General features: G+C 41.3%; 1 protein-coding gene across 1 annotated transcript in view; it reads right to left on the reverse strand.

Moving 5' to 3' along the window:
• The window catches only part of arhgef40 (Rho guanine nucleotide exchange factor (GEF) 40), a 53,534-nt gene that overhangs the window by 19,472 nt on the left and 15,230 nt on the right, over positions 1 to 18,832 (reverse strand). Inside the window, exons 4-18 of the mRNA XM_030754015.1 lie at positions 15,838 to 16,123; positions 14,388 to 15,522; positions 13,931 to 14,169; positions 13,664 to 13,837; positions 12,618 to 12,732; positions 11,887 to 11,980; positions 11,684 to 11,770; positions 9,245 to 9,361; positions 7,180 to 7,278; positions 6,894 to 7,045; positions 4,645 to 4,783; positions 4,043 to 4,162; positions 2,031 to 2,222; positions 1,400 to 1,927; positions 169 to 548 (exon numbers count right to left, since the gene is read on the reverse strand). Of these exons, the coding sequence (XP_030609875.1) occupies positions 169 to 548; positions 1,400 to 1,927; positions 2,031 to 2,222; positions 4,043 to 4,162; positions 4,645 to 4,783; positions 6,894 to 7,045; positions 7,180 to 7,278; positions 9,245 to 9,361; positions 11,684 to 11,770; positions 11,887 to 11,980; positions 12,618 to 12,732; positions 13,664 to 13,837; positions 13,931 to 14,169; positions 14,388 to 15,522; positions 15,838 to 16,123 (3,857 nt within the window). The remainder of the gene's footprint in view (positions 1 to 168; positions 549 to 1,399; positions 1,928 to 2,030; positions 2,223 to 4,042; positions 4,163 to 4,644; positions 4,784 to 6,893; positions 7,046 to 7,179; positions 7,279 to 9,244; positions 9,362 to 11,683; positions 11,771 to 11,886; positions 11,981 to 12,617; positions 12,733 to 13,663; positions 13,838 to 13,930; positions 14,170 to 14,387; positions 15,523 to 15,837; positions 16,124 to 18,832) is intronic.

The raw sequence follows: 18,832 nt of genomic DNA on the forward strand, positions 1-18,832 counted from the left end.
GTCTGCTCCATTCTCAGTGTAATTTATTATTTTTGACTTGTTTTGGAGCTCCAAGCTATTTTAAACTTCCTCTTTCTTATTTTCTCACAAGCAAAGTTCAATAAATGGAAAAAATGCAGATATTTTAGGAAAAAAAATCTAAAAATGAACACAGACACAAAAACACACCTCTGAGCAGTTGAACCCGCCCTATCCGTCCCCGTCTCCCTGTCAGTCCTGCCCAGCAGAACATGCTGCCGCGGTGACCCTGTGTGATCCACCACCTCCTTGCTGCTGACCTCCACTCCTCGGATCAGCACCCCTCCACCTCCGCCGCTTCCGCCACTGCCCCATCCTGGGATAGCTGCTGCCATGCTAGTAGTGATGACTGGGTCAGCTAATGCCCGTCGTCCCAGCCAGGACATGGGGGAGTTACGGGTTGCCCCAGCCACTGAGGACTCAGTGGGTTTGGGGGTGGCAGTACCTCTACGGGGGGCCAGGAGAGCCTGGAGGTCAAAGCTTGGGTGACGCTTCCGAGGTGGCTTGGAAGGAAGAGGAGTCTCTGTGGGCTGTAAGATAAATGAATTGGTCATTAATATTCAACTGCAGGTCAACTGCACCTCAGAGTAACATCAGCATTCATTTAGAGCCAATATATTATAAATATAATACATGATATGCTATTTTATGCAACACTCTACTGATGGTTGCTTAAGTTATTCTTTTTTTAATTGCTGATAAAGCTATTAAAATAGCAGCAACTTTAACAGCTGGTTGCCCTGTTAAAATTTCCCCATGTGGGAGAACAGCTATGCAGAAATTGTGTAATGTAGTGAGTATATCAGTTGTAATATGTGCGAAATCCCTACAGGCTTTACCATTAGCTGTGTGGGTGGTCAGAGAGGGCCAGACTTTAATCTGCGCTGGCTGTGGCCACCTATGATCACCCCTTGGCTTTGGCCCAGCTGATAGACTCTAAGAGGCTCTTTGAAGGTGAGGGGACGGCAAGTCGTTGGGAGCAAAGGTGTTCAGATAAAACAAATTATTTTAGCCATTATAATTACATAACTAATAACCAAAAGGGATATGAAAAGCATGCTGCTAACTCTGAATGTGTTTCAGTATATATTTATAAAGAGAGTTTTAGCTAGTCCAGGAATTTCAAGCTAACTCACCGAGACACTTTTAAGATCAATGGAGATTTAAGATCTACATCCAAAATTTCATCAAGGTTTTCCACTGACTATGAAAAAGCCCTAAAAACATGTTCAAAGCTGCTGAATGACGACATTAGAATTGAAAAGTGGAGAACACCTGAAACAGGGTTATGAATTTTGAGAAAGGGAGCATAAACTACAGATAATCTGTAGTAATTTGGCATTGATGGTAATATTGATAATATAATAGAAAATAAACCCACACTCTTCTTTGCAGGATTCAGAAGGTTCTGCAGGAACTTCCCTCCTCCAGCCCCACCTACTCCAGCACCACTTCCTCCTGCTGTTGCCTCTTTCTTATTCCCTTTCTCCTCTCCTATCTTCAGCGTGGAGCATGTCTGCGGCCTGAACAGTGATGCTAGGGATCCCCAGGACTGCATTCCCCCTTCCCCTCCTCCAGCTCCCAGCCCCCAGGAGTCACCCTCTCCCTCAGGGCCCATCAGGTCCCACAGGCTGCTGGCAGAGGGTGTTTTGGATTTCCCATGTCCCTGATTTTGTGTCCTGTCAGACTGGAGGAATCGAGGTTTGACCTGTGCTACGGTTCGTTGGTAGCGCTCAACTGTCTGGGTCCAGAGATCCAGGAGTGCCCCACCACCCAGCTCTATAGCTAAAGAACGTGCATCCTGAAAACGGGACGGGGGGATTGGAGGGAGGGAGGCGAGGGGGCAGGTAGAAGAAGGTGGAGAGGGTGAAGAGGAAGTGGAGGAGACTGCATCGCACCACTGGGTGGCCTGCGCAAGAGACAGGAAAGAAGCATTGCCTGCTGTTTGGCCTTAGAACACTTTGGAACCACGACTGTATATTCATAACTTCCTGTGTGTGTGGTGGTGTTACCTCAGTCAGAGTAGACAACAACCTCTGTGTGTTGTCTAGAGTGGTCCAGCAGTCAGACAGACAGTGGGACATATCCCTTAGCTTTTCCCTGACTGGAGGGAGTCGGATCTGGACGTCACTCAGGCCTGCCCAGTCCAGTTCACACCAACCCTCCAAATTACTGAGCACTGACAACGTCTCACTGTGCAGCTCCTGAAAGATGTGGGAAAATCCACTGTCAAGAACTGTTTACTGTAGAAGATTGATAAGGCACACTTGGGAAATCACGGATGGAAAAATACTGACTGCATCTCTTGGGAATATACTGGGAAAATGTTTCATTAGCCTGTTTCCACGAGAATGACACAAATATGCCACCGAACTGCACAGTGGGCTCAAAGCACATCTATTCACAGTTTATACTCTCAGTTACTGACTTCTCAAATCCTTCTGTGAGGGATTCACAGTAACACGTGTATCTTAAGTATGACTAATAAGATTTCTTAACCCAGAGTTGATCTGACAGATGCATTTTTTTTTTTTTTGGGTGGGAGATATTAAAGTGCTTCCATGAACTGTAGAGTCAAAATAAAACAAAAAGCTCTGAGGCTAATATTTGTTTGTTGTTGTTTTTTATGTTGTCTATAACACTTGTTACTTATATGTTCAAAATAAAGATTTGATCGATTCATTTGTTATGTGTAGTTATTTATTTACTCATTGAAGCTCTGACCGACTGCTCGGATCAGCGGGTTTTTGTGCTTCCAGCTCATCACATACTTGCTAAGGGACCCTGACACAGGGAAGTTGCAGAGCGCCCTCTTATGGGCAAACTACGCAACATCAACACTCATTACATGGTTGAATGGTGTTTCTCTCATCTATTATTTATGTTTTAATTTTCATTTATTGACCACTATAAACTCAGATCCCAATAGATTAGCAAATGGCTAATATTGGCCGATAATATCAGCTCGTCGATAAGTCTGTCAGACTCCACTAAAGACATAACATTATAACATTATAATATTTCACAATTGAGATAAAAAAATAAATAAAAACTGGCTGTAAGTATGCATGGCTTTGTAATACAGAAGATAAAGAAATCAAACCACTGATATCTGCAGTTTATGCCAGACATGGCAAATTAAGAAACAAACAAACAAAAACATTATTAGTGGGAATATATTTTTTAATTGTTTTTGCGGTGTGAATAAAACTCTATATGAGACACTGCAGTGAGTCACAGCAGCTAAGGCACAAGTAGCATCAGGAGCTCAGATTTAGACACAGCTATGAACACCGCAGAAAAGAAACAGCGTCTTACCAAAACCATTTTAAATCCACAGTGTACGAATTTTATGTGCCTTTGATAACATAAATGTGTGCCTGTGTTTTTAAACCCAGTGGGTTTAAAGTCATCTTTTCAAACCTAACTGGCCCTGTGTGAAACAGTAACTGCCCCCCTTGTTAAATCATGAGGTAGCTGTGATTAACCACATTTTTTGGAGTTCCATTTCACGAGCCACACCCAACGACTCATCCAGGAGGTCACAAAAAAAACCCCAGAACAGCATCTAAAGAAATGCAGGCCTCACTTGCCTCAGTTAAGGTCAGAATTCATGATTCAACATTAAGAAAGAGACTGGGAAAAACAAAACAAAACAACAAAACAAAAACAAAAAACTTCCAGTGTGACTTAATTAAAACAATTCTGTAAAGAAGAGAAGGCTAAAATTCCTGTGAAAGATTCATTGCCAGTGATTGTAAAACACTTGATTGCAGCTTTTGGCGCCAAGGGTGGCACAACCAGATATTATATTTAGGTGGGAATTACTTTTTTCACATAGGGCCAGGTAGGTTTGGATAACTTTTGTATTTACTTGTATTATTTTTGTCTAATATTAAAATGTGTTTCATGAATCATGTAAGTGTGAAAATACACAAAAAATACAATTACTGGTAATACCTTTTCGCAGCACATGTGTTGTGTGCATACAAAAAAAAAAGAGCCAGATGTTTGCATCACTCACATTCGCCATTTCTCTGAATGTCTTGAACTTCTGCTGTTTGAGTGAGAGTCTGCTGAGCGAGAGAGGAGGGTCCTTGTAGTCCTCCAGCTGTGACTGAACTCGCTCAATCTCTTTATCACACTGTGGATTAAAGGCCGACAGAGAGGGAGGTTCGGGTGAGTGGAGGACGTGAGGCATTTTACTACACATACTGTAAGGGCGGAAAAGAGGGGGGGGGAAGCCCTGAAGATGAGTGAAGAATTTTACACGAAGCAAAAAGGAATATGCAGATTACAGAGTGTAAGTGCACTGGAGTGTAAGTGGCAGCGTGACCAAGGAGTAGGCTGAGGTAATTCCAAGAAGAAGTGTTAAAAAAAAGAAAGTAAAGTAAATCTTGTAGGTTAATGTCTCCATGTGAATACTAGAAAAGTAAATTTGAAACAGTGATGTAATCCTGGGCACCAAAAACTTGAGAAGATACCAACTTTCAATTTAACTACTGAAAATAATAAGCTTATTTATGCCACTCTTGGGTTGGCAGAGGTAAAAAGTAAGCACTAAAAAACTGTATGTGTGTGTGTGTGAAGCTGTAAAGAAATACAAACTCATCTTTCCTCAGATACCTTTTCCAGTTTGTCCACCAACCCCGCTAGACGTCCCAGAGCCTCCAGGTCACGACCTCTTTGGTTGGACACTCGGACGAGCCGATGCAGTGCATCGTCCACGCTGTCATACAGTTTGGAGGTTGCAGCAAGAGCAGCCCTGAGAAAAAAAAAAAAATTTTTTTTTTTCTTTTTTCTGTTCGTTTAAATTCAACTTCAAGATCATGTGACAAAATTAACATTGAGGCTGAAAGAAATGTTCTAATTAGAAAACAAAGTCTGGTTAAAAAAAAACCAAAAACAAAACAAAACAAACCCCAAAAGACAAAAAACTTGTATTATTGTACAGCTTAAGCCAAAACCCATTACAAAGTAAGAACAGAAGAGCTACAAATGTCTTCAGACCATCTTTAAGCTGCAGCCATACACAAACAAGCTGCATCGTTCTTTCCTTTATTTGATGTGTTCTCTTCTCCAGCTGGTTTTCATTTCTTGGCCGAAAACAAACAACTCTGTTTTCACGAGGAAGATTATTTTTAACCTAAAGCTCATCCTGACAAAATAACCCTTCAATCAAAAAACAAACAAACAAGAAAATAAAAAGACATGGGACGGGAGAAGAGAAGAAAGTTCTGTATATTTAAAAATTTATTTAAAATATAGCCTTAAAGCCCTGTGGTTAATGTATAATTAAGCATCTATGCAGAATTATTAGCATGTGTGTTCACAATCAATGAAACCATGGCTCCATCCGGCCTTGTATCAACAGTTCAGGTTGCTGCTGGTGGTGTAATGGTGATGGGGATATTTTTTTGGCACACTTTGGGCCTCTTAGTACCAAGTGAGCATGGTTTAAAGACCACAGCCTACCTGAGTATTGTTGCTGACCATGTCTTATTGACTACAGCATACCCATCATCTACTAACACACCATGTCACAAAGCTCAAATCATCTTAGACTGGTTTCTTGAAAGTTCAGTTCAATTTTATTTATATAGCACCAAATCACAACAGTCGCCTCATGGTGCTTTATATTGTAAGGTAAATACCCTACAATAATGACGCCCTGTGGGAAGGAAAAACTCCCATTTAACAGGAAGAAACCTTTGGCAGAGCCAGGCTCAGGGAGGGGCAGCCATCTACTGTGAGCGGTTGGGAGAGAGACAAGACAAGAGACATGCTGAGGAAGAGAGCCAGAGATTAATAATAAATAATGATTAAATACAGAGACTACTATGACCTGGATGACTGAGAACCAATACAGAGAGAATTAAAAGAAGTGAGTGAAGAAGAAAAAAAAAAAAAAAAAACACTCGAACCCCCCCAGCAGCCTAGGCCTAGCTTGTAGGCCTAATCTTAAAAATAGAGAGGGTGTCTGTCTCCTGAATCCAAGCTGGGAGCTGGTTCCACAGAAGAGGGGCCTGAAAGCTGAAGGCTCTGCCTCCCATTCTACTCTTAAGTGTCCTAGCAACCACAAGTAAGCCAGCAGTCTGAGAGCGAAGTGCTCTGTTGGGGTGATATGGTACTATGAGGTCTTTAAGATAAGATGAGGCCTGATTATTCAAGACCTTATTTGTAAGAAGGACTTTAAATTAAATTCTGGATTTAACAGAGAACCAATGGGAGAAATATGCTCTGACTTTCCAGTCCCTGTCAGTACTCTCACTGCAACATGACAATGAGTTCTCTGCACTCAAATGGTCTCCACAGTCACCAGATCTCAATCCAATAGAGCACCTTTGGATGAGGTGGAACAGGAGATTCACATCATGGATGTGCAGCTGACAAATCTGCAGCAACTTTGTGATGCCATCACGTCAATATGGACCAGAATCTCTGAGGAATGTTTCCAGCATCTTGTTGAATCTGTGCCATAAAGGTTCTGAATGCAAAAAAGGGTTTTCAATTTCATCAATGTTATTTTATTTTTTTATATAGCCCCAAATCACAACAAAAAGTCGCCTCAAGTCAATGTTGGAGCCAAAATGTAAACATGTAAGGAATGACGGTGCGGACATAATGATGCTAATAATGAGAAATGACTGTAACCACTATCTTGGTTTAGTTTGTTAACATGTTTGCATCTTGTAATTAGCACTAAAGCACTGGAAGTGTTGGGTTTCCAGGGATTAACACTAATATTTTTATGATGGAAACTGGAATAAAAAAAAAAAAAGTAAGATATCATCCAGCTGACACATTCACAAAACAACAACAAAAAAAACCCAGCAGATCTCCTATAATGGATGAATGAATTAGGTTTCTGGTACCTGCAGTCTGGTGACTTTTGTGCCAGTCCAGACGCCCTGTTTGTCAATCCAGCAAGCCAGGCTCCGCCCCTCTGCTGCACTTCAGTTAACCGTTGGTCAGCCAGGACGCTCGCCATGAGCTGTCTGTGTTTGTCAATGCTCAGAGGAACAGCCTGAGAAAGATCAGTGTGCTTATTATTGTTTTGTGTCTTTTTTAATGGAGACTGGTAAGTTACCAAATGTGGTATTTGATCAGCAATACAATGTGCAGAAAGAGTAGATAGAGCATCATGTTAAAGGTACGGACCTTTATGTTGTCTGGCATCGGCTCAGTGTCCATAGACTGCAGTGCTTCTCCTAGCAGCGAGAGTGCGCTCTCACAGCGCTCTGTCAGACTCTCCAGACTCTAAACAGAAAAAACAAAAACAAAAAGCAGAAGAATTAATAACTTTGAGATTAGCTTTTAACATACTGCACAAAATGAACAACCAGCGAGTAAAGGGAACAAAAGCTAAAATCTACATCAACACATGAAATCTTTCTTTCATTCTACCTTTTTCATAATCCATGAGAAAGGTCAGGAAAAGTGCAGAGGACAGAAAAATATTTTCATCTGTTTAGACAAAGCAACATAAACTGTTGGTGCAACAGCCATTAAGGGTCCTTGAGAATCTTATGGGCTATTTTTTTTCTTCTTTTGTTGATTTATCCTCCCCACCTAGTTCATCATGCCTCTCTGAAATAATCAACCACCATGAGGCAACCAGTCATTTCCAGCCAACATCCTCTTATCTCGCCTCCCTCCCTTCAGGATGTTCTTTCTCCCACTCTACTCCCTCCGCTGCTAAAGGTTATATTTCACAATGCAGACACACAAAACTCTAACCAAGTACCAAAACGCACAGTTTACTTGGACTTTGACTTGTTTTTTGGAGATTGCTCATTCCATGCTGTCTACAATAAATTAATTAATTAACTTTAAAAAATTACAAATATGATGATTGTGTGAGAAATGTAAAATATTTTATTAAAACTCAGCTTTAAATCCTGTCAATGAAATCTCTGTCCAAAAAAACCTTTGGTCTGTCATAACTAATAAAAACTAATTTATGTATATTCTCTCTCTCTCTCTCTCTCTCTCTCTCTCTCTCTCTCTCTCTCTATATATATATATATATATATATATATATATATATTAGAATTTGAGGCGTAAGACACAGGCTGATCTCTGATATAGTGCTTTATCTGATAGGTTTTGGAAAAAGACAAATAAAAGGTGCTTCTCACTGAAAAGCCGATTATATATATATATATATATACACACACACTGAAAACTACTCTTCAGATCTATCAGTTTTGTTTCCCCATCTCATTATTAAGATTTTGTTCACCTGTGTCTTGTTTCCCCCGGCTGTGTCCTATCTGCCCAATTATGTCATGTGTGTATTTAAGCCCTCAATGTTCCTCAGTTCTTTATTATACCCTCCCTCATGTTGTGTGCTCCTTTACTCTGTGTTTGGGTCCTACGCTGCCTGCTGCACAGCTGGGCTGTGATATAAACAGCAAAGGCTCACTCACACTGGAGCAAAAATAGCACAGCAACCTGCTTGTGACTAGGGAAGATCTGTGGTTGCCAGGTGATTGCATTGATTTTTTTTTTAATTGCAGTTGCAATAACCAGCTAATCACTCAAAGGTTGAGTGTGAAACACCCTCAGTCTCTGCGATAGGGGGCTTGACTCAACTGGTTACATTCTGGTTATATTTCTATGTAAAAGCCAGGTTGCCAAGCAGCTTTGTCATTTTGCAGTGAAATTGCTGTTCTACAGCAACTACATCACTATTTGTGGAGGAATTTCTGAGGTGCTAGTGAATTTCTGTGCATGCAGAGAGCAATTTTCACAGATTTCTCACAGTTCATCGCCATATTATCACAAACCGAATGCATGCAGTTGCCAATTTAACTTCAAGCACAAACTGATAGCAGACTCTCTCCATCTATTTGTCACTAAAGTCCCTTTGAAAACTCAAGCCAGTGACTGAAGACCTGGTCCTTGTCTTCAAAGCAACCTTTTCAAAATGCAATGAAACTGCAAGTCAATTGCACACAGTTACAATGTAATTTTAGTTGTTCCACAGTCTCCAATCACTGTTCTCCCTTGTGTTGACTGTACTGTAGCACAAGAGATCACTTTCCCCAATTTCTTCGTGATGAAGTGTACATAGAGGTCTAAAAAAAAATCTTCATACCTCCATTCTGTACCACTGAATGGAGGTATGAAAGTTGTATCACATGTCCTAGGGTAAAAGAAATGAGAAAAGTTCAAGGATAGTTTTTTTTTTTTATCCAACAGACAAGATAGAGCTCCTCACCAGTCTGAAGGACAGCCACTCTGAGTGGCAGTGGATAAAGTCTCCATCCACTTCTTTGGGTAGCTGTTGCTTGTCTATGTATTGCTGAAGAACCCCTGTTCCTCGCACTATGTGGACCTGGACAGAAGCGATGAGGAGAAATTAAATGCACAAAATAAAAGATTAAGGGTCAGAGGAAATGATAATTGTATGTTAATAAAAGCTTTTAGAAAATTGGGGGAAAAAAGAGAAAAAAAAAAGATAATAAATGAGATCAAGCTAAATCCTGGAGTCCAGGGTTTTAAAACTATTGAAAAGTTGTTTTGCAAATCCTTAATTTCCTTCATGACAACTTTTTGTTTTCTTCTTAGCTCACCCACTTAAACTGTATTAAGGCTTAAAGTTTTGCATTATCAAGGATGTGGCCACTTTGAGTGAGAGGTTGATGTCGACTAGGCTATCTCTGCCAAGTGTCTCGTCTGTTAATACAAATCACTGAACTTAACCTCCCAACTGCATTTATTGTGGTTGTTGCCACCACAAAGAAGCCTGCGCTCCAGTTTAGGTGAGTGAACTTTTTCTAATTTATTTGTTTTTAGCATTACTAGCAGGTATCCATGTCTCTGTGATTCAAACATGTACAGTGCTGTGAAAAACTAAATGCCCTCTAAACTTCATAACTGGTTGTAATCAAGCATTAGTGATAACTGGCAATGAGTCTTTGACATCGCTGTGAAAGTCTTCTTCGCAGAATTGTTTTAATTTTGCCATTTGAAGAGTTTTCCAGCACAAACGGCCTAATGTTCATGCCAAAACATCTCAGTCTGGTTTAAGTCCGGACTTTGACTAGGTCCCTCCAATTTTATTTTAAAGTGCTCTTGAGCTTCAGGTCATGAACTGATGGACGGACATTCTCCTTCAAGATTTTCTGGTAGAGAGCAGAATTCATGGTTCCATCAATTATGGCAAGTCGTTCAGGTCCTGAAGCAGCTCCAGACCATCACACTACCACCACCATGTTTGACTGTTGGTCTGATGTTTTCTTTATGACATGCTGTGTTAGTTTTATGCCAGATGTAATGGGACTCAAACCTTCCAAAAATTTCCACTTTTGTCTCGTCAGTCCACAGAATATTTTCCAAAAAGCCTTGGGGATGTTTTTGGCAAATGTGAGACGAATCTTTGTGTCCTTTTCGGTCAGCAGTGGTTTTCTCCTTGGAACTCTCTCTTTCTTATTATTGAATCATGAACTCTGACCTTAACTGAGGCAAGTGAGGCCTGCAGTTCTTTAGATGTTGTTCTTGGTTCTTTTGTGACTTCCTGGATGAGTCGTTGGAATAATTTTGGTGGTCCGACCAACCGACCTGTTCCAAGTTTTCTCCATGTGTGGCTCTCACTGTGGTTCACTGGAGTCACAAAGCCTTAGAAATGGCTTTGTAACCCTTCCCAGACTGATAGATGTCATTGACTTTGTTTCTCAGCTGTTTCTTTATATCGTGGCATGATGCACTGCTTTTCGGGATCTTTTAGCCTACTTTAGTTTGTCATACAGGATCTGTTTAAATTAATTAGTTAATCACTGTTAATTCATGATTTGACAAGGGGGGCAATTACTTTTTCACTTCATTACAGCCAAAAATGGCACTAATGCCAAGCTCAGGGCTTCAAGAGTTATCACTGGGTGAAGTCACAGAGTCCACATCCATCTTTTAGGTACTGTCTATTATTATATACACCTAACAAAGCTGACACTGTTTTGCAATTATGGCTAGAGATTATGAGAACTTGAAAAATAAAAAAAAAAGGAAACTTTGAACTCATCATTTTTGAGCAGGTACATAACCAGTTGCTAAGAAGCAACATCCTGCAGTAATTTTACTACAGTGTTAACATCTTCTGCGCTGGATCTTCTTTAACATGCAAAGTTTTAACATCGCCCGCTCAAAATACAAACCACATGGCACGGGCAGTTTCCTTGTGCCTGCGTGTCAGAAAGATCGGTGGTGATCGGCGCAAAGCAATATGCTGAGTTAGTGGTAAAACTGAGTTATCTGAAAGCTGTAGATGTTCCAAACATATGGAAATTGGGTTAAACAGATTCAAGCACAATGTGAATGTGCACTCCAGCTTAAGCACATCTGACACTGATCACATTGCAGCAAGGAACAGGAACAAAGCCCGATTTATAAAATGTTATTTCCGCCTGCACAATTTGCATTTCCTATATGAACACTTTTTTCCTGTTGACATTATAATAGGCAAAAGAATTACAGGAACCTGCTTTCTGCTAATGTTTTCTCGCACCATTTATCACTGAGCTTTTGACATGCTTTTATAAGCTCACTGTGGGTGTTTTACCAACCAGACTTACAAGTAAAAGAAAAGAAAAGAAACCTAGCCACAAAGAACTTAACAATACACTCGACACTGTGATGGCACATGTGATTTGTATGAGGTCACCTCTGCTCCTTCCAGGGTCTGAGAAAGGGACTCCTGCTGCTCTTCCACCAAAACCAGAACAGATCCAAGACCGCCGGGGACCAACACCTGGCACAAACGCAAAAACACATGTGCTCGAGCTACTACCACATCTGCAGCCTAATTAAAGCACACAAGCAAATATTTATCACTTATGGTTAAACGGCATTCTTTTGCTGTCTCACCTGGAACAATTTAAGTGCAGAAGCTAACAGAGCGGAGGGTGGAGCACGTCTGCTGTCCATTAACACAGTTAAACCCTTTTCTTTGGCTGCAGGCCTGTTGAGGGTAGATAATGATGTTAAATGAGGTGTTTTGTTTTAAGCTGATATTAGCCATTTTCATCATCTGTAATTTAGACATTTTCACAAAATGATAAAGATAAAACATCAGTTCTTGGCTCATTTGCAGACAGTCACATAATTTTGACGCAAAGCCGTTGTGAAACTTTTGTTCAGTACTCGTTACTGATGAGCAGTTATTGCGCTAGGTATACTGGCAAGCTCAGATATGTTCGCTAAACTGACTTTGAATCAGTTTATGTTTTTCCTCAGTTTTCTGGCACACACTGTTTCCCTCACACCACCTTATGCTGTATTTGGAAAAGTAAAAAAAAAAAAAAGTGAGTCAAGTCAAACATAATTATGAAGCACTTTTTTGCTAAACACGCTTGGTCTCGATGGTATAACAAGAAACAAACCGCACAAGCCTAAATATAAAAATGAGAGGGGAAAAAAGCCAGTTAAAGATTTTAAAACATTCATTCAGAGAATCAGTGGAATCAGAGCACTGAGGACAACATTTATTGGCAATATCCCCTGTATTTAAAAGCCATAATTCTCTGGTGATATCTAGAAACATATCCTTATGGGATGACTAAAATAAACAATCAAAGGAAGAACACACACACACTTACTGAGTGATTGTGTGGTAGCAGGCCAAGACATGGGCCGTCTCCTCCTCAGAGAAACCCTCTTCTGATGCGTCCATCTCTGTGAAAACCAGAGCCCGCCCCAGCCTGTCCACTGTACCTGTGGTCAGTAAGTATTGAGTTAAGCATGGAGTGGGAGAGCCAAGAGGACACTCTTAATACGTTGAAGCTACAAGCACACAAGGCCATTTGCTTTTTGTTTTCAATATGATGTAAGATTGTTAGTCTTATTGATACCTATTGTAGGCTTTGAAAATATATTGGTTCTTTTTTAGTATCAGAAAAACCAGAGCATTTCTTTTGATACTGAATAATGCATGATTTTAAACAGATGCCACTTGGTAAAGCGCTATTGGCCAACTATAGGACTGGAAAAAACAAAACAAAACAGAAAAAAACGTCAAAATCTACAAAAGTAACCAGAAAGGTTTCATTAAAAACCCTTTCATGAATAACACCCAGATAATGTGGAAGAATTGGGTGAGGACATGGTTCAAATCTGTGTTTTCGTATAAGTGTCAAAAAATAGATAATCTGATTAGGAAGCTTTCTTATTACTGGAGATACAACTGGTTTTGGGGGCTGCCTAGGTAGGATGTGCAGATGGCAATCAGAAGACTACTCACTTGCTGGGAATACTCCAACCTATTACCTGCACTAACTACACTAACTAAATTAACTGCATAGCTACATTCAGTGCCATAGGAGATGTCACAGGCTGTTAAGCAGTAATGAGTGTTTAGGGGAGAAAAATATGATCATTCATCAAAAAGTCTTTTGCTTTTCTCCAAGACTTCAGGTTAGGGTTGGAGTTGGGGGTCATCTCCGGTGATGACTTGGACCTCTGAATGTTAAAGACTGTTGGATATATGTTCCAGCTTAATCAGTGGTTTGCATTTAGACAGGCACATTTGTCAAGTAATGTCTAGAAATGTCCAGTGCGCACATTAAAAGGGCCCCTTGTGAAAATGTCCTGAGCTGACCTTGATAAATTGCATCTCTAAACTACTGAAGGCCCTAAAGAAGCTTGCCTGTCATCTTGAGCTTCCCTGACTGGAGAAGGGCTGCATTCAGTTCCCTCAGCAGGGCAGGCTTTTTTGATGTAACACCATTCTGTTTGTCAGGTGATGCAGCCTCCTCATTAGAGTGGTTAAAAAATGATGTGCTTGACTGTCCATTACACACAGGCAAAGATGATTCAGCTTCTGTGGAGAGAAAGGAAAAATATACAAATTAGCCTGAGGATATTTAAGCATGTATGATTTAATGTTCACGTGCAAACATTTTTTTTTTCAGACCTGCGCTGCTTTTCACTGCGTTCTCTGTCGCCTTGTTAGTTGAAGAAGACACACCGTCAGACTGGTCAGCCTGTTCTGCTTGCTCCGACTGGCTCTCCTCGGTGATTGGCAGCTTGATTGAAGCAGTGCATGAGGTGGGGCTTGGTTGAGGAGTTTTACCCTGCATTTTCGAGCCCTTCTCTTTTACACGACCCCCAGATTTAGCTTTCCCTTTGGCCCCCTTTCCCTTCCTTTTCCTCCTAAACACAAAGCAGAGGAGAGTCTTAATGAGGTACAGCATAAAGTTAAGAGCTACTCTTACAAACTCTTTAGGACGTCATGTTTCTTTCAGGGTGAATGCTCAAAAAGCTAGTACCCCGTTGAATAAGTTGCACCCAAGTGTTATCAGGCTATACTTTCATAAGAAAGTGTGAAAAAAAGAACACAAATAAGATGAAAGAGTACAATGTTTCAGTACCGTGGTGCTCTGAATCCTGCTGTTTTAACTTCTTTTCCTCTTGGGCACACTCTGTCCTCCAGCTTTCCTTCATCCCTTTCGTCTGTGAGTTTTGGGTTTGATAAACTCTTCTTTTTAGACCCAGTGTTAGTAATCTCACCACTTTTTGAAGCAGCAGTGAATGGTCTCTGTCTTGCAACTGATGTTGGGGTAGTAGCATCACTGTCTCCGCTCGGTGGTTTATCAGTATCCTCAAAAACAGAGTCTGAATGAGATCCATGATCAGAGTGGCCCTCTACAACATGTCCATCTTTGTGGTTTGCTAATTCATGGATTTCACTTGTGTCAAAGCTGATATTGCTCTTGGAGTCTTTACTTTTGGGCTCGTCTTTGCATAGCTGTGTTTGACCATTGCTATCTCTCTCCCTGCCCACTCCAGGTCTCCTCTCCTTGAACGGGCCATCGAAACAAAGGCTTTCTAGTCCTTCAGACTCTCTGTTTATTTTATCTCCGTCATCAGAGTCATGGACTGAGGAGGAGTAAGATCGCCTCCCTCGGTCAGGTTCAGCAACCCCTGGTGGAGGCCGTGGCGGTAATGCATCACCCTTGGCAGTTACAGCATCTCCTTTGATGCCAAGGATAGAACGAAAGCTTCCTGACCTTTCTGTTCTCCCATATCCCCAGGCCTTTCCTTTGCGAAGCTTGATGGCCTTACCTCTCCTGCATAGAGGTAAAGTCTTGGTTTTACAGATCCCATGCATCTCTTGGTACCTCTGCCTTGGATCAACCCCTCCATCAGGACCTCCTCTGGGTTCCAAAAGCTCGACATAATCTCCGTCGAACTGAGATTGCCTCGATGTCCGCCCAAGGCCATCTTCACTGCGCCTTCGTCGTGGGAGTACACAGTCAGAGTCCAAACCATCCGGTGGCAAATCCTCATCTTCTTCTTCATCCCAGGACCAGGAGTCTAATTCCCCAGAGGATGAGCCACCCCAACCTCCGAGGCTACTACCCCCCTCGCTAGGCAGGCGGTTTGACATTAGGCCCAGTTCCTCAGAGGGGTCGTGGATAAATTTTGGGTAGACTACCTCCTTCCATGGAAGTCTAACCACACCATCACATGTACTGACCAGACAGGTGTCAAGTCCTCCTCCAACTGTGTAAAGACGAGAAAGGAATAGGTTCATGAGAAAAAGCATGAAGTAAATGGAAAAAAAAAAGACACCAACATCAGCAATGAGTAAAACAAGTTTTGTTGCATTTCTTCAGTTCTCTTGGTAAGATCTTCTCGTTTGCCATCATCCATATATCTCACCCCCATCTTGCTGACCCCTAACCCCTTGGTAAAAACCTTCTCTTTTTAAGAAACACACCTGTTTCAATTCCCAATCTTTAGTGGTTGCACACTACAAACCTAGTTTTAATATTATGATCTTTTCTAATGGTCAACTAAAGGGAATCTGTTCATTACCTTCTCTCTTGTGACCTCTCTCTTTGTTGACAATGTGAAGCCACTCAGTGGTGAAGACAAGGGGGTGCTGTGATTCAGGCACCAAAATCTCCTGAACAGTGCGCCCCCCAGGGGCCAGACATTTTAGTGCCAGCCTTGGGCAACGTGTAGAGAAGGGCACCACCTGCAGGTAGAAGTCATTACTGCGCAGAAGCCTCCAGTCCAAAGTGGAAAGTTGGACTACCACTTTTTCGCCCAGGCAGAGAGGCCAGCCGGAGTGAAGGAACAAGCAACCCAGGTACTGAGACTGAGACAAGAAAACACAGTGAGCCAGAGAGAGTGTTAAACATATAAACAGAAAATTAAACTTTCAGTCACAAAATTACAATTTTGCTGGACAAGCGATCGCTCTGAACCTCTGTGATGGACAGACTGCCTTTTAGAACCTTTAGTGTCCCCTGTGTGTGCACAATTGTGCTCTCCCATTCATAACCCACACCCACATGAGCTATTTGGAGCCTGCCTGCATGGCTGTGTTTGGCTTAGTTATGCAAATGAGCAGAAATTCTAGAACTGATACCACACGAGTCAACGTTTTTCACAAGCTGAACTGGCCGAAAGCCAGCGCCACATACAAATGTCAGACATGACGTTTGTTCTAAAGTGTAAAACCGCTTAGTTAGCAGAGAGTCCGTGTGAGTCAGACAGAAACTTACAGATGACCAGCTCCTCACAACAGGCAGCCCCTGCTAAAACAGTTCCACTGTTTCATGAGTGGAAAAAAACATCAGGTAGCTCTGTAAGAATGACAGGATCAATTTCAATCAGACCTAAATATAGAAAAACCTGCAATGAATAGTAAAAGCATTTAACCACGAACTCTGTGAATTCAGGCTGAGGAATGTGGGCCTCTTGTGGTATCCTCTGCACTATTAATCAACTGATCTATTTAGGTAATACACATTAATCCAAGTACTATTCCCACCTTAATCAGTGGTGTGTCTAATCTATATCCCCTTTCTCAAAGACTGAAGTTTAAAACTCATCCAGAGCCTCTCTCTGCTGTTCCCAGTCACGTCTAATCGACTGACACAGGGCTGCTCCCTCCTCTCTCTATGCCCTCCAGACTCACGAGACGTGATCAAATTAAATTCCTTCCTCAGCCTCTCCTCCATCTTCCCCTTTTTTCTACCTTTCTGTCCTTTATTCAATTTCTTCCCCTTAAGCCTCCCTTCTGTCTCTTTTCGTGCCTGTTTTCTCATTGTGGCAAGCTTAGGGGAAGCAAATATCTGATATCTGTCAGGGTGGACATTAGCATTAAAAAGCATGTGCTGCTTTTCCTCTCTTAAAAAGTTTGCCTGTTTCGAGCCAGTCCACATTCTGTAACTCTCTATGTCCTCTGGCCCACCCCCTCCTCCTTCTTCTCCCTCAATATGCCCCAGTGTTTGCGCCTTCTTCCCCACCTCCCATTACTCAAAAATTCCTCAATCAGTCTACTGTAGCCTGCAAACTCCAGCATCTTCTCTTTTTTTGGACGGGCACACACACGGGCGCAGTGAATGAGAGCCATGTTCATTCTGTCCTTCGACTCCCACCGCTTCTCTGTTACTCAGTCTTTCTCTCACAGCAACACACTCACATATGGAAGGCATTATTGTCATGACTCACAGTCTAACTCCCATCCCAGGCAGCTCCACTCAGCGACAATGAAAACACAGTTTGCTCACAAACACTGTATGTGTGTGTGTGTGTGTGTGTGTGTGTAAGTCTAGGAAAACTGCTGAGGGAAATATGAGATAGTTCTTAGCTACCAAGCTTTTGCTAAAACCTGTGACTTGTTTGTCTTGGTGTGTGTGTCAAAAAGCTAAATATAAGGAATTCTGTTAAACATCAGGGATTTACATTAAATAGACACTGCATCTTATTTCTGTGAGGTTTGGATAGTGTATCCTCCATCATCCTATTTCTATGCATTAGCTTTGGTATATGTAGGAGCCTAAAAGCATCAAAACAAATGCTATTTATTTATTTATGGAATATTTCCCTGCATTTCATTCCCTTTTGGAGGTTCCAAGGCAGGAAAACCAGCTCATTTGTTTGTAAATCTCAAATTTCAGCAGACACTTTGACTAATTTTACTGACCAGCTAAACAGCTTACGGGGAGACTCCAGCCTCCACAGCATAGTTTTCAACTGGTATTGGGTCACACATGTATCAAATTCTACATGCTTTAAAACTTCCTTTTGCACTGGAGTCTTCCTGTCCCCAGGTACTGAGATACTGCAGAACCCTCTGCATAATCCCTGGACTTGACTGTTGAGCATACAACTCTAATTTATACTGGAAAGATTTTAAAGTCTGACTCCGTAAAATCCCAAAATAATTAACAAAATAATCATAAACATATATATAATAAAAGACCAGGCACATTTTGCACTGGTTTGAAACAATTTAGTGAGAAATATTAAAGATCTGACCAATGTGGATCCTGCCAGAAGAATATCGCTACCAGCACTTATTCAGTTGTCATTGCTATTGGTTCCATCACTCTTTTACTATCCTTTAAAGTACTCTTTAATCAATTGGATGCTTCATTTTAAAAATGAGACTGAGACATTAAGCACTCAGGTCATGCATCACGGCCTAAAACCTCCACAGATGCCACATAGCTCTGATAACAGAGGAGATTGAAAAGCAGGCAACAGAATATTTCATGTGATTTTTTTTCTTAGCATGCTTGCTCTGCATGATTGTAAATAGAAGTTATTTACTCACATTTACCTGCCCTTTAGAACTTCAGTCTAAGAGATCTGGAAATGTCTGTGTTTACTGTCTTTACTGCACCTAAAAGGTTGGGGCTTTTCTGCAGAACTAAATTTGACATAAGATATTGCTCAGTTTATTTGAACTTACCTTATAATAAAAACTAAATGTGACATTTAGCTCGATTTCGACCTTCACAACTTGAACTATAATCTAATATTTGGCTGAACTGACTTACCTTTTGTCCTGAGA

This window comes from Archocentrus centrarchus, chromosome 18 (assembly GCF_007364275.1).
Source record: "Archocentrus centrarchus isolate MPI-CPG fArcCen1 chromosome 18, fArcCen1, whole genome shotgun sequence".
NCBI classification, from domain to species: domain Eukaryota; kingdom Metazoa; phylum Chordata; class Actinopteri; order Cichliformes; family Cichlidae; genus Archocentrus; species Archocentrus centrarchus.